At 38.8% G+C, this 22339-nt stretch overlaps 1 protein-coding gene across 1 annotated transcript in view; it reads right to left on the minus strand.

Moving 5' to 3' along the window:
• LOC123974676 (immunoglobulin-like and fibronectin type III domain-containing protein 1) overlaps positions 1-22339 on the minus strand; it is a 63058-nt gene that overhangs the window by 20915 nt on the left and 19804 nt on the right. The window contains exon 2 of the mRNA XM_046055515.1: positions 297-356. Within this exon, the coding sequence (XP_045911471.1) occupies positions 297-356 (60 nt within the window). The remainder of the gene's footprint in view (positions 1-296; positions 357-22339) is intronic.

The raw sequence follows: 22339 nt of genomic DNA on the forward strand, positions 1-22339 counted from the left end.
GAGCCGATGAAGAACAACATTAATCTAGGGATTAATGATTGTTACGACAAGGACTGAAATAGGAGTACAGCCACCCTGTCAAACGTGCAACTGAGGGCGACTGATTTGACTAGTTAGTAAATAGATGTTTCAGGTTATCAAAACAATGGTAGGTCACAAGCAGACACAGTATTCATTAATATCTAATGTATTATTCAGTATTTATTCCATTATTCATAATAATGGAGCTAGCTGAGCATTGCATTCAAATTTTTTCTGTTTCTCTATCAGAAAATAAAACAGCTCTTTTATTTCACCTGACTTGTTGCCAGACACTCCATTAAAACGTTGAATGTATTGATGAACGATGGAGAAACCTGGATGAAAAGAAATGACACTAGATCAGTTAGAAGTACAAGAGTAAATGCTATGTTATGGCTTTAGGACATTAAATCCAGTTTACAATACAGGTCCAGCAAAAGCAGACATTTCCTTATATTTGCGGAAATGGTGAGGATTTTCCAAGCCAGCATTTATTTGCCTTTATTTTTTGGTATATGAGATGGATAGATAGAAAGGTAGAAAGAGGGAGAGAGATAGAGACAGAAGTAATTGAGAGGGAGACCAAAATAAACAGTGGGTGGAGAGGCTGGAAGTGAAGACCCAGTCGGATATAATGTGGAAAAGGAAAGCTCATAGGAGCCTGAATAAACTGAAGCACTGAGAGGGTCACAGTAAAGGGCAGCAGGCAGTCGACCTTAATCCAAGCATGTTTTCTTTTTATTCTCAGTTTATCACTGAAGCCTGAGAGACCTTTAGTCAACTCGATGTTGAAGTCAGTTGTGCACACCAACTCGCATAGTTCTCATTAATTTTATAAGTTAATGGAGATGCTGTATATCATGTAGTAGGAGTAAATGTTTTCACATTTCATTGCCTTACAGATGCAGTATGAAATGTTATACGGGTCAGGGTTAGGGTTAACGGTGGAAGCAGTGGAACCAAGGGTTTAAATGGTGAAATAAGACATAACCTACTAGAAATAAAAATATACCTCCCTCCCCTCCCTGCCACAGTCCCACTCTCATTCTGTGGGAAACACTGGCTTCAAATAGACCCCATGGTCAGAGCACCCTTAGTTAGTATTCATCTAGAGTCGTGCTTGTGTCCACCTGATGAATGTAAATCCAGTATTCACTCTCTCTCCCTGTTTGTGGAAATATCAGGCTTTTTAGTTGCTAAATGGTCCACTATGTTCACCAACTAGTCGCCAGCTGTGCCTGTCTGCTGCTTGGTGCTGAGCAGGTAGTGTATAGTGTATTATTTAGACCTGTTTTTGGTGAAAACTGGTTGAGATTGAACGAAAACTGTGAAGTTATGAGCTGAATCTTGCTATAAAGCTGAGGGGAGCTGCAGATTCATGTTGATAATTCTCTGTAAGGCAAGGCAAGTTTATTTGTATAGCACATTTCAACAACAAGGTAATTCAAAGTGCTTTACATAAAACAAAAAAGCAACAGGGAAATATAAAGTTTAAAAGCAACATAAAATATAATAAAAGTTCCAGTGTTACAATCAGGGTTAAAAGAGTTAAATGGAAAATAAAAACAGGCTGAGGGGTTGAGCAAATAATTGAGTTACAATCATTTTGAAAAGAGAATAAACGGAGAAGAACACTTAATCTACTGTCTCTAGCTAGTCTGTACTTGGGTCCACAGCAATCTTTGGGTCCACTGAAACTCCAAAAACCCTCGGACACTACAGAGAAACCAGGACATGTCTGTCAGCAGGCCACTTTGATCCAGTTATACTCTAGACCCACCTGCGTGTTTACAGGTGGACAGAGGTTCCTGCAAATCACTCTGGCACGAGATTTAAGACCACTTCCTTCACTCTGTTCAATCTCACTCCCATAACCATCCAACTCAATTACCAACTCATTTCTCACTGTGTAAATATTTAAATAAAAGCAATGGTAAAAAGCTAAAAACAAAGAAAAAGAAAACAGGACAGTAAAAGTTACAGTGCAGTGTAAGTTATCAATAAAAAGAAAAATCTTAAATATTTAATTAATAGCAATGGTAAAAAGAAAAGTCTTCAGTCTCATTTTAAAAGAACTGACTGTTTCAGCAGACCTGCAGTTATCTGGGAGTTTGTTCCAAATATACGGAGCATAATAACTGAACACTGCTTCTCCTTGTTTAGTTTTGACTATGGGGACAGAAAGCAGACCTGCCCCAGACGACCTGAGAGGTCTGGATGGTTCATAACGAAACAAAAGATCAGAAATGTATTTTGGCCCTAAACCATTTAGTGCTTTGTAAACTAACAGCAGGATTTTGAAATCAATTCTTTGACATACAGGAAGCCAATGTAAAGACCTCAGAACTGGAGTGATGTGATCCACCTTTTTGGTCTTAGTGAGGACTCGAGTCTACACCAAGATTTCTGGCTTGATTTTGTGGTTCTTAACATTACTGATTGAAGTCGAGCACTGACTTTCAATCGTTCCTCCCTGGCTCCAAAAACAATAACTTCAGTTTTATCCTTGTTTAATTGAAGAAAATTCTGGCACATCCAATCGTTGACCTGCTCAATACAGTTACTCAGCGCCTGTATGGGATCATAGTCCCCTGGTGAAATGATTATGTAAATCTGTGTGTCATCTGCATAATTATGGTATCATATTTTGTTGTTTTTCATAATCTGAGCCAGTGGAAGCGTGTAAATGTTAAACAAAAGAGGTCCCAGAATAGACCCTTGGGGAACTCCACATGTCATTTTTGTCAGCTCAGATGTGTAATTACCTATAGACACAAAGTAGTCCCTGTCCTTTAAGTAGGATTCAAACCAGTTTAGTACTGTGCCAGAAAGTCCAACACAGTTTTCAAGTCTGTCTAGTAATATGTTGTGGTCGACTGTGTCGAATGCAGCACTGAGATCCAATAATACTAAGACTGAAATTCTGCCACTGTCAGTGTTTAAGTGGATGTCATTGAAGACCATAACAAGAGCCGTCTCAGTGATGTGGTGTGGTCGAAAACCTGAGTGGAAGACATCAACACAGTTTAGTGCCAAGAAAGCACTAAGCTGTTGAAAAACAGCCTTTTCAATGATTTTACTTGAAATGGCCTATAATTGCTCATTAGTGAACTGTCTAGATTGCTCTTTTTTAAGAGTGGCTTAATGACTGCAGTTTTCAGGGCCTGTGGGAAAAAACCTGAGAGGAGAGACATGTTGACAATTTGTAGTAAATCGGAGGCCATGCATTTAGACACATTTTTGAAAAAACCTGCAAAATTTCAAGGCAGCATGAGGAGGATTTCAGATGTTGTATTATGTCCTCCAGGTTTTTATGGTTAATAGAATCATTGCTGTAGGTTCATCACTACGAGCAACCCCTTTCACATTAAAAAATTCATTGTATTAACAATAAATGTAAAAAGACCAGACTTTCATTTCCCGTTTTAAAGAAGGTAATATTTCTCCTGTATTTTATGAAGCAATATTGAAGCATGAACTTTACTCAATCTGCTGACACAACGAAACACTTCATGTTTCAAAGTTTTTTTTAAAGCCACTATCTTGACGTACCAGTGTGTCAATGTATACAACATGGAGTGCTTTTCTACCATCTAAATTGTTTGATGACTCCACCCATATCTTATGTTTTGGCAGGATTAGCAGGAGCTCCTTTTCCGCCACTTTTAGTGTTGAATTAACTTGCACACAGTTTACCGGATATGACACAGTAATTAACTTGGTTTGCTCATGCCATTCATTACAAATTGTCATAATCCTGGTCTGTGTCCATCTATGCTTGTGGTTATTTTGGTCGGTGTCGGCAAGTTTTGTACATTGTCTGCCTTTTTTTGTGTAAGGTTGAGAATTGTCCGTGTCTGCTTGTCATGTCTGGCTTTGCTTCCTGTTTTGTCTTCCCTGTCTTGATTACCTGATGTCTCACCTGTATATTCCCACCCTGCTTGTTAGCCCTGTATATATTGCCTGCTGTTCTGTCCTGTCTTTGGGGGATTACTGCTGTGTCATGTGTTACATCATTTTTGTGTGTGTTTCTGTGTCCTGCTTGTCTGCCTGCAGCTCTGCCAGTTATTTCTCAGCCTGTGTGTGTTTGGACTGGTATTCATCACTTTCTGCATCCTGTCTTGCGTGCCTGATTTGAGTTGGAATAATACATTTAGTTTCTGAACTTCCACAGTGAGTTGTGCGCTTTTTGTTAAATAAATTGTTCAACTCATCCTACCAGTTCTGGTGTCTTGCATCTGGGTCCTACGACCTGTCAATCTGCCTGAGCACATGCCAAATTGTGACACCGATAATCACCACCAAACAATGTTGTCAATGTCTTTTTCTTGTTCATAATATTTACTTGCTGTATGAATTTATTATTATTTATAATTGTACAAAAATATACAGCAGAACCTACAGTATAGTCTTTATTTGATTTCAGTGAAAGCATATAACTCACTACTGCTTTTTTTTGTATTTAGGATTAAACTAATAAACATGAATCTTGATAACGTGACCTTTGGGCTTGTAGCAAAATATTTACTGTTACAACACTGTATAATCCTTTTCCATAAACTTCGTACCCTCTAGAGCCATTGGAAGAAAATGCGCAAATGTAAAAAAGAAAGAAGGAAGCTTTCTTATTGAATTATTCTTAACATTCAGAAAATCCAATGCAGAAATTTATTGCAAAGAAATAAGGCAGCACTCTGCATTATACACACTCTCTCTAATATCTTAATCTAAAAAATATTTACTGGTCATTTTCAAAGTGTCCTCTGTTGCTGTTTGCTTCAATCTGCTGTTTGCAATAAATGGGGCCTCTTATTATTGCTTAAATCAGTAAAATGGAACATGAAAAAGCAGAAGAAAAGAGAAATTTGAAGTAGGAATTGCAGTACTGTACTTCGTCTGTTGGCAGTGGGACCGGAGTTCTTCGTCCTTTTCCACATTTTGGCAAGAGTTAATAATAGGTTGACCTGCAAATAGAATGTAAACATAACCATTAGTACCAATGATAAGACCAGACATCAGTGTTTCTTTGCATTAAAAAGTATTCTTTATGTAGCGATGCACAGATTGATCGGCTGGTGACTCGAATCAGCTGGTTTTCAGCTTGATCAGACTTGACCGAATTAACAGTGAATAATCAACGATTTGATGGCGCAGCGCTCCTTGTGGGGGTGGGGAGGGGAGTTCTGGCAATGACCGGAGGGACAAACCTGACGGGGTAGAGATAATGGAACGGCAGTCACTGGTTGTGTGTGCGTGTGTGAGAGAGAGAGTGAAAAAGAGAGAGAGTGCTTTGTTTCTTTATTTACATGTAGGTTATATAATAACAGCACGTTATTATAACCAAAAGGTTGTGTTTAACTTTTCTCACTGCTAGGCTAGTAGTCCCAATTGCTGGATTAAGAGAGTGAGGAGACTGGAGTTAGATAAAAGAGGAATATTTATTGCAGGGCTGAAGTGATTGACCCAGGGAAGAGCGACGCAGACTGGAAGACTAGATGCTGCAGAACCAGGTTGGTTACTGCAGTGCCGAGCAGGAGGCAAATTGCTGAGAATCTAGAGGGTGACAGGCTGAGTTGAGCAGGTCCAGAACAGATCACAGGAATATATTAACTGGGCGGGGGTCCAGGGAGAGCAGACGGGATGAGCACTGTTTCCGGTAGCGGAAAGTAACAACACGTTATTATGTAAAATTCGCTTTTAACATTTTTTATAGACTACTAAATGTTCCTAAACCCCACAACTGCCACACTGCCATTTTCATCACTCAGTTTGAAGTGCTCCCACACAGCTGAGGGCTTCAATTTGTTTTCCCTTTGATGTGAACTGGAGCGTTAAGTGCTGCTGTGGGTGGAGGTCAGGCGTGCAAAAAAAACCAAACAATATTCGAGTCCCAAAATTTAAAATCTAATGTGTACCCAACAATCGAATATTCGGGTCCAACCCTAATATTTATAGAGCTTTGCTTTACTTCATGTTAACCCTAGTAAGAACAATTAAAAAAGTCATGTTGTGCTTTTTGGCTATCTGCGTCACTTTGTAAAACGCGTCATAATGCTTGACTAGCAGCTAGTCAGGCACGCCCTCAAAACACTGATGGAGAAACACATTGAGCTGCAGCACACACAATCACAAGACGTCCGCCCACTGCCTCCCTTCACCACCACCCTCCCTACCAAATGTTAGGCAGTCACTGGACATAAGGTGGTTACCGTGCTGTAAAGACAATGCACAGTTAAAAAATTACATTTGAAAGATCAATTTGTTACAAATTAATAACTTAGCACATTGAAACTCTTGTCCCAGTCTAGGTTGTGAAGCTGGTTCGGGAGCATATACAGCTGAATCGAAGCCCTGGTTACTGGCTTATCAGTACCTGCCCTGAACTGCTTCTCATTGGCTTGTAGTCCTTAACTAGGTGCTGCGCATGTGCAACTCCAAACCAAGATAAAAATAAGTGAGATGCTTCACTTGGTAGCTAAAACAGAGCAGTCAACACACAGGTTGAAAAGTAGTGCTGCAGCAATGCGCAATATGACAAAAATATGTTGTTTTTTGAAAATTAAACCATGTAAACCTGTTCTGGTACAACCCCGTACTAAAATTATGAACCTGAAAATGAGCATAATAGACCACTTTAAAAGACAGACAGTTCTGTTTCTAGTTTCTTTTAGTTCATAGTTTTTCAACAATGCAAAGCCTCATTGCGTTATACGAAGTAGATGAATGAGAGACAGTCATAGACCGCGCATGTGTAAATTGAGCTGTTGCCTTAACATTTTTTACATGTTTCTACAACAAATATTTTGTAACAGATTACATATCATTCAAATATTACCATTAAGTTGACAGTATCATTATAATAAAGTAATTCTGTGTGCTCGTTTGCATAATTTATATAAAACTTTCTATTGTATCTACCCATACTACATTTATTGACTTGAGGCTTGTCACTTCCTGTAGGCATCACACGCAGTGGGGAATACATGAACTCTGTGTGCGGAATAGGGATACAAAAAAAGTGTTGATTCAACCAGTTAATTAAGTTCAAAAGATTAAGTGAAAAGCTTTGTTGAAATCATTTTACATGTACTCTGAAGTATCTGATGCCTCTGTTTATTTGGATGGGAGCACTTACTCGTTATGTAACACAAAAGGTATGTAAAGTTTTTTTTGTTTTTTTTTTGACAAGAAAGATTATGCATATTGTTATATTCAGGATGGATCTGACATTGAGAGGCCAAGTTGAGTGCAAGACAAACATTGATGATGCACGGCTCCCAAGCTATAGTTGGCTGTGACCATGCATCCTGTTTACCCCCCGGTTTTTCTACTTCTATCCTTTCATACGTTGTAAACCAACTGGATGTCATAAAGAAATAAGGGCTGACCCGTGGTGACACAAGCAAACAGAGAGGAAGAGTGGTTTACCTGAATACAGCTCTGTCTTTACTCCCACTGAGACTCTGAGACTGGTTGATAGATGTCATATAATCTTGCTGCCTCCTGGGTTTTGCCGAATATCAAATCCTTTGGGAAGATGCGTTTGATTTTGCTGCCTGCAAGCTTATGCCTAAACAGTGCCTGTCAAGGAGAGGCTTCTTCTATTTAGGCAGATGGATGCTCAAAGCAGGAGGGTTATTATTAAGGGGGAGCAGGTTGGGGGTGGTGATGGTGGTGGGGGCTCTGGATGAGGTAAAGAGGGATGAATAGCCAGAAGGAGAGGGAAGGGCTACCAACGACAAGTTAGTGGTGAAGTTTATCTCTCACTGCAGTAATTACTGATGACAGTGTACTCATCTTTCACAGAACAGTTGCTGACAAGAAAAGTAGAGTTCATTTTATTTGTGTGGCACCTGATTCTTAGAGATACCATACACCTATAAATGTCAGAGGGATGTTTAGCAATATGTGAGTTGCACTTTTAGTTCTTGTTAAGCAGCTTCTTAATTGCTAAAAATTCTGAATTGAACTTCACCCTTGCCATGGAAGATAACACATTGTTAACAAGGTACTTATCTCCGTCTGTTGTGTTCTTCTTATATTACAATATATTACATAACCAAGGTTATGACATTCATGTGGTATAAGCTCTTCTTGTCATTGCATTGAAGCAGTTGTGACTTTGGAAAGGGAAGATCAAATGAAGAACAAGGCATTAATAGTCTCAAGGTCAAGTACCAGAATGTCCATTACAACCACCACATAACAACATATTATAAGTGTATATATGTTCTGCCATTTTTAAATGTGTAATGTGCACCACTTACAATGCATAAGAAAATATTGACATAAAACGACGGTGATAAACATCAACGGCTGACTTTAACGCACTTTGTTTTTGCAGTTGCTGATCTAATTTCCTTATGGGAGGTACCTATATTTAATTCCTGTTATGTTCTCTCCATGGAAACCTGTTTTGCCACATTAGCAGCATGGCTCTAGAAATGGCGATGGTGTTCACTCTGTCAGTCTGTTGGTCCACCACTTTGGTCTTGAGGGACAACTACTGAATGAATTGCCATTAAGTATGAAACACATGTTCGTGGTCCTCAGAAGCATGTCACCATACTAACATGACACCTAATGTAAACATGATAGCATATTGATACAAGCATTTAGCTCAAAACACAGCCGAGCCTAACAGCTGTGGCTGGTGAAGTGACGTCTGACAATGGAGAACTGAGCCTGACAAGTTCAGTCTGAAATTCACCCTATTTAGCATTATATTAAAAACCAAATGTTAAACTTAATGGGTTAAACATACTTCCCCACTAACAAACGTAGATCCTTTGTCCCAAAAGCATTCTGATTTTGAACAAAACATATGTCACAATTACACCAATTCTGCTTCAGGGAAATTGCACAAATGCTTGAGGATTGAATAATAAATGCAAATACAGGCTTCTGACACATCAGATGTGTCTTTCAGGACATTCATAGAATCTACTAGCACAAGATCCAAATGGTGCCAGTGTCCTGTCATGCTTGCCCTTCCACGTGCAGTACCTCTAATGCATCTGAATAGGCTCTTGAGCAGGCCTGAGCCCACATAAACCAGCTGGATTAGGAGTTAAACCCCCTCAGCCTACCCTCCTTATATTGATGAAATGTCATGCTGCATAGCTTTCATTCCAGTCACGGGGAACCACAGAGAGCTGCCGCCTAAGTGCTAACTAGACAGCCTGGCCTGCCTCTCTGTAGCGTAGATTGCTCTTCTGAAGGAAACCTCAACAGTACATCAGCTGAGGCCCTGTCACTCACTCTTCAACAAGGAGTGAATATATTGTTAATTGGGTTTCACTAGGTACACTTACAAATCCTGGCCTTTAAATTAACAGAAATAACCTATCCCAACAAGGTATCAGGCTTTTTGAGTAGGTGGTGACTGATGGGTTTTTCAATGGCTGATGCCAATATTTGGACATCTGGGAGGCCGATGGCCGATTATATAATGCCAATATCAAAACAAAGAAAGGTTGTGTATAATTCCATTATTCCATGCAGAGTACAATATAATATGCATGGTTAACTTAGCCAGTAATGTGTTTTTAGATGTAAATTTTATTAATTAATGAAATACATGGGACTATGCTTTAGATTTCAGAACTTGACTGGTGTTAAAGGGAAAGTGAGGTCTGTGAACTCTGTCAGAAGTGACGCCATTCAACTGCATTATTTTCGATAGTATAACAAAATATATTGAGCGCTGCCCAGTAATGGTTTTAGATTTGTGGTTTTAAGGATGGGAGGAACGTGTTAACATTTAGAATTTAGAAAGATGTTGGTGACTGAAGATGTTTATAGCTTGAATCTAACTTTTTCACCACCTTCCCAAAACTCATAAGGGGAGCGCTCCGCAGCAGGCTCACTGATGAGGCTGCCTGCAGATGTGTCCGCAGATGTTTTTCACGATTTATCGTGAGTGCAGACATCGGCCGATGCAGATTTTCTCAAAATGACAGGAATCTGTAGCAGTTCACAGTAAAAATCAGCAGTAAACAACGGTTTGTTGCAAGAATTTCTGAAGTTTAACAAATTTATTGTTTAGGTTATTTAGTTGTTTTTGAATACATCCATGTAATTCTTTGCAGAGGAGAGAGGAGCTCAGTGCATCATGGCAAGTCCCCTGGCAATCTAGAGCTGTTTCTCAATCTGCGTTCTTGTCTGTACTTGTGTTCTTGTGGACTTGTGAAATGTCATCAGTCACAGTCCAAGTACTGTTCCAATTCAAAAGTCCGCATCTAGCCAAGTTGAGTCAAATACCCGGATGTGATCTCACTCCACCCGTTTTACCAAGCCTGCATCGGTGGTAACTTGTGTGAACTTCGGATAGCCAGATATCCCAGAATGCATTTCATCACCAAAAAGCAGAAATTTCAGAGGAGAAAACTCACAACTGTAAGTTATTATACTGCTGTTATTGTGTCACGGAATGCAGTTTTAAGAGTTTTTAAATAGTTATAGGGAATATAGTTGTTAAACTCCAAATATGTGGTTGATTTCTCAAGACAGAGCTGATTTGAAAATTTGCTACGACGTTTTTGGAGATGTGAGGTCCCGCCCTCTAATGGGTCCGGCTGTCATCAAGTCCGCTGCTGTTCCAATTGCTGAATGATGGACTGCGTGCTCCCGTTCCTGGGAGTTTGTACTCCTGAGCCAAACTTGCCAAGTCTGAGCAGAAGTTCGAACTTGGCGAACTCTGTATTGAGAAACAGCCTAGGCCTATAGCAGAGTAACTAAGGGATGATTCAGGACTCACCTGAGCCAGCCCTAACTATAAGCTTTGTCAAAGAGGAAAGTCTTAAGCCTACTCTTAAATGTGGAGATGGTGTCTCCCTCCTGAACCCAAACTGGAACCTGGTTCCACAGGAGAGGAGCTTGATAGCTGAAGGCTCTGGCTTCCATTCTACTTTTGGAGACTCTAGGAACCACAAGTAACTCTGTATTCTGGGAGTGCGGTGCTCTGGTTTGGTAATAAGGTACTATGAGCTCTTTAAAATAAGATGGTGCTTGAAGGATTTTAAATTCAATTCTGGATTTCACAGGAAGCCTATGCAGAGAAGCTAAAACAGGAGAAAAATGATCTCTTTTTCTGGTTCTTGTCCGAATAAGTGCTGGCAAAGGCAGTTTGGTCATTATGGATAAGGAGCCATATACTGTAAAAAGATCCAGGCAAGCTGCCCGAATCTTGGCCATTACCTTTATGCTACTTTTCAATAGAATTATATGCCTGTAGCAGAAATATTTGACAGGTGATTTTTTTTTTTGTTAATTAAATTTTGGAATTAGGTGAAAATAAGGCTTCCTTCACAGATTTTTGCAGCATGTCTAATAGTAAGTAACCTATATACATTTCTGGTGGAATTCCAACCAGACAGGAGATGTTCCCATTTTCATACTTGATAAAGCATTATGAAGCTCTTCAAGAGTTATGGGCTTCTCCAATGGTTATGATATTTGTAACAAGATTTTGGATAGAAAATCCTTCACATTTACATCAGTGTTATCCCACGAGCAAAGATTGTGGTAGAATTACTTTATGGGAATTATTTGTCATTACTGGCCTGACCTTTATGGTCCCCATTGTGGTCTGTTTGAGGTTCTGATTAGAGGGGCTATATGACCATTTAATTTAATCTTTAAGGGATGCCGATTGGTTGGGTGGGTGCTAATAAAACAACAGTCAAGTCAGTCTGTGAACAGAATCCGTGGGATCTGACATATGTACTTGCTCTTAAGAAATATCTGCTTTAGATGTTTTTATTAATGATGTAGCTGCTCAATGTAGTCTCAAGAGCCCTAAAATCTGACTGCCTCACTACTTTTTCAGTAATCAGGATCTTCTTGCAGCTGCCTGACACTTCATCATATTTTACACTATGCTGTTCATTGTTACTATAGAGTGTGTCTACTCAAAGAGCTGTGATTGCTTTGATACATCAGGTGCCTCTCGCATGGCCACTGCACTGCTGATGGACCACTGATGCCTATAAATCACAGTGAACTCATGGCAGAATGTGTAGAAGAAAGCAGTGAAGGTGCTGTGATTGTGGTACTCACATTTATTGTATTGCCATCTCCCCAAGGTAGGAACTGCCATATGGATGGTGTTGATTGCCTTTTTTAGGCACCTAAGAAAGGCGGTAGGTGAAATGTGTACCATGTATTATGGTTCCTTCAATTCTGGGCTTCAGACCAGAGCAGCCCAGACATCTTTGCTGAGTAATGAAAATCTATATTTGATGAGATTAGTAACAATCAGATCAGTGTCCACAACAGAAAAGTCCACACAAATGTTGCTTTGATGTGAAAGGCATGCAGTTGAAAACAGGACGTGTGTATAAAATGCGTGTATTTATGTACTAGTGGTGGGGGGGGAAATCGATACAGCATAGTATTGCAATATTTTCCGTGGCAATATTGTATCGACACACGGAGGTCAAGTATCAATCTTTTGTTATATAAATTGGACATGAGAATTTTACTTTTTGGTACGATAATAAAATAAATTGCTTTTTCAGTCCATGAGAAAAAGAGTTTTGCTTTGGGGACACAATTTGAAGTTGGAAAAAAGGTAATAAATTGCAATAATTGTTGAAAATCACAATTTCGTATCGTGAAATAAGTATCATGATAATATTGTATTGTGGGGCCTCTGGTGATTCCCACCCCTATTCTGTACTTTCATGGTTAACTGACCCTGACTTTTTATCTGCTCTGCAAAGCATGTAAGGAGGTTCAGACTTGTCTAGGACCTTGGGATGTCTCAGTGTCTTGAGATATGCTGTGTTGGAAACTGGTGTTGACTGGATTTTGTTGTTTAGGGAAGAAGACATGATAACTAAGAGGAGCCATACACACCCGTCTTTGTAACCTTCTTTTCTTGGGTATAACTAGACTGTTGGAAACATGGTTTGTTAAGCAAACTCCAGGGCAATGTGTGGGGTCTGTTTTCTGGTATCCGCATTTTAAATAAAATACATTCCAAAATAAGACGAGTCTGAGCAGGATTGTTTTTTTATTCATCAGTGCTCTAACAGGGATAGTTTGCTATATCTTGACCGGGAGCTATGACCTTTTTCTAGAGTCTTCACGGATTTCCTTGTAACCTCAATGTGACAAAAAGACAGGAAATCACTGCTCCCAGCTTTAGAGGGGCTGGTAGATGGATTTTGTTTCAGTTTTGTACGCTAAGCTAAGCGGCTGTTGGTTGTAGCCTTAGGTTCACCATACAGATATGAAAGTGGTGTCAATCTTCTTATCTAACTCTGGGCGATTTTTCAGTACAAGCAACATTTATGAATTTATGAATTCTTGCTTGATTCTCAGTTCCAAACATATTTACAAACAAAATACAGTGTCGGGTTACCTTTTTTAAAGATCAAAAAACACTTCTGTATTCTGCCAGAATATCAGTAACTTGTTGGAGCACTTTTTTTTTTTACATTTAAATGCTTTTTAATGCATTGTAAAGCTGTTGAAATCTATTGTAGTGATTACGGAAAAAGTGATTATGGAAACAGTTATGTTTTATAGATATTTTACTGGGCTCAACCTCAATACAAACATTGGTTCTTTTGTGAAAGCACCAGTTCAAAACCAGGGTCTGAAATTAGCACCCGCCAAATTCGTCAGGGATTTGCACCTTTAGTGGTCAGGGAAAATGCACGACAGAAAGACACATATAGTAAGGTTAGCATATTGCGTCACACACAACACACACCCACCAGTAAGCTCAGGGAGCTCAGAGGTTACTCAGGTGTAGTCAGAGAATCACTAAGCTTGTTTATTAGACGCAAGAGGTTTGGTTTTATTGTAGTTGGTCTGAGTATTTGTCTGCTTACTGTGATCCAGAAGGAAGGAGGTTTTTGCTGAGATGTGGACTTTTGTTGGGATTTGAACTGAGATAAGGACCTATTCATGCGTGGTTGAACTATGGATTTTGTATTGAGCACTGACTGTATATCTGTGGTGAACCTGGTTGTTATGATTGTTAAGGTGGAACGATAGTCATGTACTGAAAGACGTGTCTGTGGCGACATTCCCGTGCTGGCGAACTGGTAGTGATGCGTTTTATGCCAACCAGCAATGATTGCTTTGCCAGAGATGAAGTGGGGAGCAACTGTAGCAATGGCAGAGCCTATGTGTCATAAGCAGGTGTCGACGGGACAAAAAGTTGCAGGTTTAACATTGAATGACAATATAATTTTCATTAAATGATGCTTAAATCAGCTGAATGTTATTCCTTCATTTAAGGCATACATTTCAAAAGTGGCAGATGAATTTCTGAGTGGCAGACATTGCGTAGGCAATGAACAAAGTTAATTTCAGACTCTGGTTCCAAGCCTGTAGTGCAACATACAGGCTTACATCTGAAACGCTTACTGCACACTAATTCACTCAAAAGCCTGGAGTATCTTTCAGTCAAGACACATGCATTTACTTCATTTCAAATAAAATTATTAATACCACGTCAGTATGCCTTGTGCAGTCATCTGGAATGCTGCTTTAAAAGGCGCATCCATTTACCGGTAATTACCATCAGATCATATGCATTGGATAATGTTAAACTTCGCTTTAGATAAATTCTAAATAGCTGAATATAAATTCAACACATTCAGAGTAATGGTAAGAGAGCTGATTTAACTTGCAAGATCTTCTGTATGAGCTAAATTGGACAGGAAAGGGATATGACTGAAAAGTCTCTGTCCAAATGCAAAAAGAACCGGAAGAAAAAGGCCTCTATCTCTTTGACATAGGGTACTTCTCTGCCGTGAATTGCATTCTAAATCCTCATCACATCTTCCTGGTGGCCCATCTCCATCCTCATTACTCACAGCTCCAAAGGCCCTAAGCTTGATTAATTCTCCTCACTGACAAATAATCTGTGTGCTTTAAACACTCAGACTCTGGCACTCTGATTGTTGCCTGTACACGCTCCCTCGGTATGGCAACATTTGTACTCAAGAGCTGACCAATCACAACAAATGGCATTCAATGCATTTCCCCTTTGCAAAAAATATTAGCAATTTTAAGGGTGTGTCTAAGAGGTGGTCTCGCTCTTCATCCAACTAGGATCAACACCATGCCACAGTGATTTCAAAGAGCCCTAGATTGACATAAACATGGCACAATCTTAAACATCAGATACAGTACTGAGCTTGTAGTCTCACCACACAGTTCAGTCTGGATTGTCACAATATCATTAGACATTCTTTTTTTTATTATTGTCTGCAGCTGCCTCTGCACAAATTACATTCTACAAGTAGAACACCCAACAAAAATAACTTCCCTTAATGCGCAATGTGGCGTGAGACCTGTTTATGACATAGCTCAAACTGATTCTGTCACTGACTAAGGAGAATGTTGTTGTAGACTGAACACCCATCAAGCCGTGAGCAGTATTAAAATCAGAAGTATTTGTGTGGAATATTAATAGGTGTTTTTTTCTGGATGACGCAACAAAATCACATTATGTTTTTATATTCTTCTAATCCTTTCATATCAACATTTATATCTTGTATGAATGCTTCATTAAGTTTGGGTGTACTGTTGGACTTTGGCTGTACTCCTTAAATAGCATATTAAAAGCATATTATGCTTGATAAAGAATGTAAAGATACGTTTTGTTCTTATACCAAGCAGGGTAAAATGCAATGTTGCTGTTGTCTGTAACTCATGTGCTAGACTCCTTCGCCATTGAAAACCAGGTTGGTCTTCTTTCCCTTTAGATACCACAAGATGGCAGTAGATTTCCTTCAACCGCAGTCATTGTGAAATTTAAACCAGTGTCCTGTAAAGGGTGCATCATGTAAATAAACCCCCTCAGTTACTTTTCAGTACATGAAAAGAACCTTCTCTTCAACATTTTTATTGTGCAGGTATGAAGTAACATATGATCAATGTTTTGTGCTAAAATCTATTTTCTTTCTCGAGTGGTTTCAGTGCATTTTACTTCACCGGGTGAAATTGAAAATAAATGAAACTGGACCACTGCAAAAAAAAAAAGTAGGTTGTAAAAAGGAAGAACACACATAATTACATTATATTCAATACAGATTTAATTCTGTAATTTTCTTCATTGAATTTCCATCCATTGAATGGCTTTTTCATTTTGCTGGATATGAGAAAGGCATTATATGATGATATGGCGAGGCTATTTCAATGAAATAAATGAGAAAGGCTCTTGGGAGAAATGTGAGAGACTGTCATTCTTTGATTGTGACCCAGCAACCGTACTAAGCTGGGGTAAAACCAACTCTGACATGCTGTATTACCACATATAACAATGTTTATTAACCATTCCATAATATTTATCAGTGCTCACTTCTGTTACAATTCATACTCAAAATTTCTTGTTTTGTCTTGACTGATTTGCAAAAATTCTATAAACTCATTCCTCCTGTACATATATGCTAAACCAGTTCCAACAAGAGAAAGTTAGTAAACCCAACAGTTCAACTACCGTGTTAACAACTAACCAAATACTCATAAGCAAGAAACAAATATTGCATTGGGAAAAAGGTAGTGTAGATGGTTACACCTGCAAGAAAATCTAAGTTCTCAAACTGTCTCCACTAGGGAGCTGTGTCACACATTTAAGTGTAATTAGGCTCCAAGGTAATTGACCAAGACCCTGTCAATGTCATATTGTCAGTGTCTTTTTGAAGGAGCAAGCTCAAAACGTGGTATCTTAAATCAAATCAACATTCTCTGCTATTCCCAGCAGTCAGCCAGTGCAGCCATGGAGAGGTGCTTGCCCCTTGTGTAAATTTTAAAGCTCTGCGTGCCTTCTGTCCCTGTTGTTGTATGTGGCATTTGCACTGCATTTATGACCACCAGTATTGACCCCCAGTGGTCAACATAATTAGCATAATGTAAATCTAAACTGCTGCTGATCTTTTCTGTGTAAATAGCGTGTGAAATGGGAGTTCTAACAAAGAACAAACCAAGATTTTACCATCATCAGAGTAAAGAATGCCTCTATAGAGGATTACAGATTACTCTACAGATTACATTGGCTGCTAGGGGGGAAAAACAATGATGCAATCAATGTTTTATCTGTTTCAAAAGTTAAATAACAACAGTGACACAACTGTTGAAGTATTAGATGTTATCATACCATGATGTCTTCAGATTTCAGTGGTGTCTGAGTGAGTCAATTGGCAAAAGCAATGTTAACATGAACATGATCCGGCTGATACTAGCCAGAGGAGTGTGTTATTACTGGTAGTCCACTCAGATGAGTAGTTACAGTTTGCTGTGTTGTTTCTCTGTATATTGTTCAAGGGCAGTCTATATTTGTGGCTTAACCACACTCCACACATCCCACTGGTTTCTTGTTGTGTCCCTCTTGTCAGTCATCTTGAACGGAAGTCAAGCATGTGAAAGACCTTTCTCTGTTTATCAGTTACATGCTGTGGGACCAGTCCTTTATGCTCGAGGGTGTTTTTAAATTAACGAAAACTATTAAGACGCATTATCTATTTATCACAAACTCATCTAGAATAGTGGCTATGAACTTTAAATGATGATAAATGCCATTTAAATAGCTAATTAATTAATAGGACAAAATACTTTTTAGCAACAGAAAAGTCATTCACATTCCCCTAGTGACTATATAACTGTTCCTAAAACTTAGCAAGGGCTTGGATTTATTTAAGCCTTTTACTCAACAGAGGGCAAAAAGATTATTGTTTCATCACTTTGTAAGAGAAACAACAGCTGAGTTGAATTTTTTTTTAATGAAGAACAAAGACTCGTGTTGATTTGTGATCAAACTGGTGAGATTGTTGCTGGTAATGTCTGGTGTCTGTGGCTCCTTATCTCTCAGCAAATCCTGGTCCATCAACCAACAGAACACGCTTCAGCAAGACCATGATACTTAACCATACGCTTAACAAGATGGCACAGCAGCAGCAATTTAGAAAAAAAGGGCTGAGAGTGCTATCAGTCTTTTGAGCTATTGCTTAACTGCATTGCAGCAGAAGACCCACTTAATACACAATATAAGATAAGCCATCTGAAATTCTGAGGCCATACGTTGTAGAAGCTCAGCTAATAGAGGATCTTTGTTGTAGCTGCTGCAGCAATTTGCTGTATGCATTGCATTTATTTTTGCATCAGTATTATTGACATTGATTTTTTTAACTGTCAAGTTGAATCTTCTGTAGATGGTTATTAAGATGAGACAAAGCTAATCACTAATCATGTATTTAGCTCTTTTGATCCCTCATTGAATTACTGTTTTTAATAGTTTTTGATTGATTTTAATGAAAGTAAATGGGTAAGTGAAAGTGGGGAAACTGCAGTACCCTCACCCCCACCAGTCACATGCTTTAGAGACCACATTTGAAGTGTTCAAGTAAAGGTCATAATCGTAATGAAGGTGATTGCAAATTGATTTTTTTCAAATCAATTTCTTCACCTATCACAAAGGAGAGCCGAAGGCACTATCCCATTATGTTCTGCTGTCTTCCCTTTCATCTTTAAGTTTCAGTTTTTTACTACAGAATCACTTAACGTGACAATGACTTTAGAAGTATGATGTCAATCAAGACAAATGTAGGTTAGATTGGCAAAAAAAAATAAAACTGACAGAGGCGCACCTCTCAAGACAACCTGACATCAATATCCTCTTAAGTCATATTTCTGTGGTCTGCCAAAATCCCAAACCAGTGAACCTGTCAAGAAAAAACTGTTTCACCGACGCTATCGCCACCTTCCCCCTACTCATCTGTTCTTGTCGCAGGTCACAAGGACTGGACACTTTCTAATCAAGCGGTCACCCTTTATCATCTCCAACTGACAGCTTTAAGTAGCCATAAATAAGTGTGGGCCAAGCTCCTCATTTGTCATGTGAGGCCCTGCTTGCGGTATATCTACCCCTTTAGAGACCATAGCTCTTCTTTACAGCTCCTGCCTTAAGTAGGCAATGCCAGGGAATGATGGCAACAAATAATCCTGCGATAATAATGGGCCTTTGCTCCTCAATTATGATGAAAGAAACCATCTCCTAAAGATACCTTCTTAAGATTTCATTTTATTAAACAACAGAACCTCCATTAGTATCACAGAATTTATTTTGTGGTGTCGCTGTGGGAAATTTCCAGCCTGCCAGGGAAAAATATGTAATTACATTTAATGTGTCACCCTGCCTTACTGGAGAAATTTCTTAGGAGTACAAATTCCATTCTCATTATTTTTCTGGTTTCAAGGTTTCAGGTAGTAATGCTGGTAAATGATCTCAGAAACCACCACCCAAGACGAACTTCAAACCTCCAGCGGCTTTTGAGTAAGAAATGACTTGCTGTAATGTATTTCACATAACAGTAATTGATATAATTTTAACCTGATCTATGGACATGTTAAGTTCAGTCAATGCTGAATTGTTTGTACCATATGTTGCGTTACCGTTTTTCTGTGTGACAATTTAGGTGTGAGATTAACAGTTCCTCTGTAGTCATTCATCTTAAAAAATGTATCATGCAGTGCTTAGTAATTAGTTTTGTGTTGCCCATTCTCGGCAGGTAGAGCGTGTTTACTTTGTCCTCAGTTCAATCCATGGTGCCTCCTGTCCACATCAAGTCAAAGTATCCTTAAGCAGGACACTGAACCCCAAATTGCTTCCGGTGGTTACCACAGTGCCTTGCATGGTAGCTGACTGCCATCAGTGCGTGAGTGTGGGTTGAATGAATTTAATGTAAATGCAGTGAATTTTCCATTATAGAAATGATTAAAATAACTCAAATACTACACTACTGTGTACTGAACCATGTGGGACATTGTCATGTCTGGCCTGTAAAATATCAGTGACAGTATTATCCTTGTAGAATACTTTTCCATAACGACAATATATATTGTCATGAAATACCATCCTGTAATAAGCATGTATGACCATTGGCCAATATATAGTAGAAGTAATGGCTTACAAACTGTAAATTGGGTGGATTAATGTATGTTGCCTATTAACAAGAAGCAAATTAAACAACCATGTTAAAAAATAATGATCCATGGTACAGGTAAGGCCTACACTGCTACCTTTAGGTTTTTACAGTGGGAATTAACTGACAAACATTTCTGGTTAAATGCTTTTTGCAAAAACAGAAGCTGAGTGTGTGTTGTGGAATAATGGGGGAAGGAAACAAAGCACAGCAATCTGCTGTGTTGTTACTAATGTTATATCTCCAGCAGTGGAGCCTCTCTGCTGCAGAGTTAGTATGTTGCTATCCAAAATGCTGTACAGGCCTAGGTCTTTTGAAATGAAACAGACTTTGGATCAGTTTTCTTCACTCGACCAGAGTTGGCTAGGAGTTTTGTAAAGCTGACTTGTTCAGCCAAACTCATTTGTTTGAGTTTAGTGTTCCACGTCAGTAACATTAGCAAGTCTGTGGGTGATGGGGCACATAGTATCAACAAAATACTTATTTCTTTTTATTATTATTTCTTTATTATTATTTCATTCTTCATTTTTAATTCATGTAATCCTAGTTGTCCACAACTCAAATCAGAATTTAAGGAGAAATGTGTTTTATACCACCTCAAGAAGACTTCCCATCAGAAAGGAAGGTATTTCAGTGTACAACTGCAGTATTTATCTAAGTAAAGTGATTTCCCTGACATTTTAGTGTTATTTTCCTTTTAATAGACACATGTAACAGGTTTTATACTTCCTGTGAATATAATCCAATTAATCTTATTTTCATACTGTATCTTTGTGCTAATTTCACAAAGTCTGACATAATTTGATAAATTATGTTGTATGTGGTGCTTCTCCCTTTACTGCGGTTCTGTGTCCATGCATGCAGCAAACTGAAAACATTGTATGTCAGAGCGTCCACACGAAAAAGGAAGGAAGACATGGCTGACGGAATTGTACTCAGATAGAGTTACTAATCACTCACTAAAGAAAGACATTTCTTGTGACGGTGTGGGAAGCAAGTCTTGTTGATGTGTGAGTTTACAGTCCACCTCTGTTGTCTGACTGGTCCACCAATAGGGGAGAAGTTCACCCCCTGAGACACAGCCCCTCCTCATTTGCATAATGAGGCCGAAATGCATAGAGAATGTAAAAAGAGGAGGTAGAAATGCAAAGGAAGAATAAAACAGACAAAAATATTAAAACACACACCTAAATAAATGCATTTAAAAAGTAGTAATTAATAAATAAAGTTGAAGATTATTACGGGCAATAAATAAATAAGGTAATTATTACAAAGGTGAATAAATAAAGACGATAATTAAAAGAGATGTATACATTTATGTCTCCTTGTATAATTTAATTACTGCCTACATATATTTATCCATTTTATTTTTGTGCATTTAATCGGATGCTTATTTATTTATTGAGCATTTATTTATGAATTTGTCAGGATCAGTCCTCCATAATGTAAACACGCAACTAGAAAAGGTAAGGAAAAAGGAAGGAAAAAATTCACAACCACCATAAGGGCTTTCACAACGCCTCTCTTCCATTTTCTCAAGTCTGCAGAAATTGTGTCCAACACAGAGCCCACTCTGCTTCTGCACAATCCCCTGGAATACAGTTATTGCAGTATATTATACAGTACAAAATGTATCTTATGTATCACATATTCCATATATACATGGCCACAGAACACCATATTTGATCTGTGCATCAACCGGCGCTTCTATTTTTGTTTTGTTGATTCATTCAGAAAATATTTTTGCTACTAATGATGAATCAGTGCTCAATGAGGAGAACTGGTGAGGGTGTTTGAGGATACTGCTGCAGCAGGATTATCATGACACATGTCCCTTCCGTGCTGATAACTGTTTACCTGGATAACCGTTTCTCTACTATAAATTCTACGTAAAAAAAAACAAACAGCGGACATGTCAGAGAGAGTAGGTTGGGGTGAATGGATAGGTCAACGAAATGCCAGAAAAGGGAGATTGCTGTTTTCCCTTTTCCTACCAACACTGACCAAGCTGTTTTTGTGCCAAACCAAACCTTAATCATAGTGGTGTAAGATCAGACAACTGTTATTTTTGAAACTGCTATGTCATCCAATGTCAAGTGGCTTCAGATCAGAAGCCACTTGACATGCATAACAAATTTTGTCATTGATTTCAGGATGTGGGCTGGAGAAGCCTGATTTCTTCAAACAGGGTTAAGGTGCATGATGGGATGATTATTGTCATGAAGGTATAATTTTATGGAATCTATCATTCAGCTGAGGGCGCTGTGGCTTAGGGGGGTAGAGCGTGTTGCCTGCTAATCAGAAGATCAGTTTGATCCCTGGCTCCTCCAGTCTGCATGTGGAAGTGTCCTTGGGCACTTTCGTTTATTTCCGTG

This window comes from Micropterus dolomieu, linkage group LG08, assembly GCF_021292245.1.
Source record: "Micropterus dolomieu isolate WLL.071019.BEF.003 ecotype Adirondacks linkage group LG08, ASM2129224v1, whole genome shotgun sequence".
NCBI classification, from domain to species: domain Eukaryota; kingdom Metazoa; phylum Chordata; class Actinopteri; order Centrarchiformes; family Centrarchidae; genus Micropterus; species Micropterus dolomieu.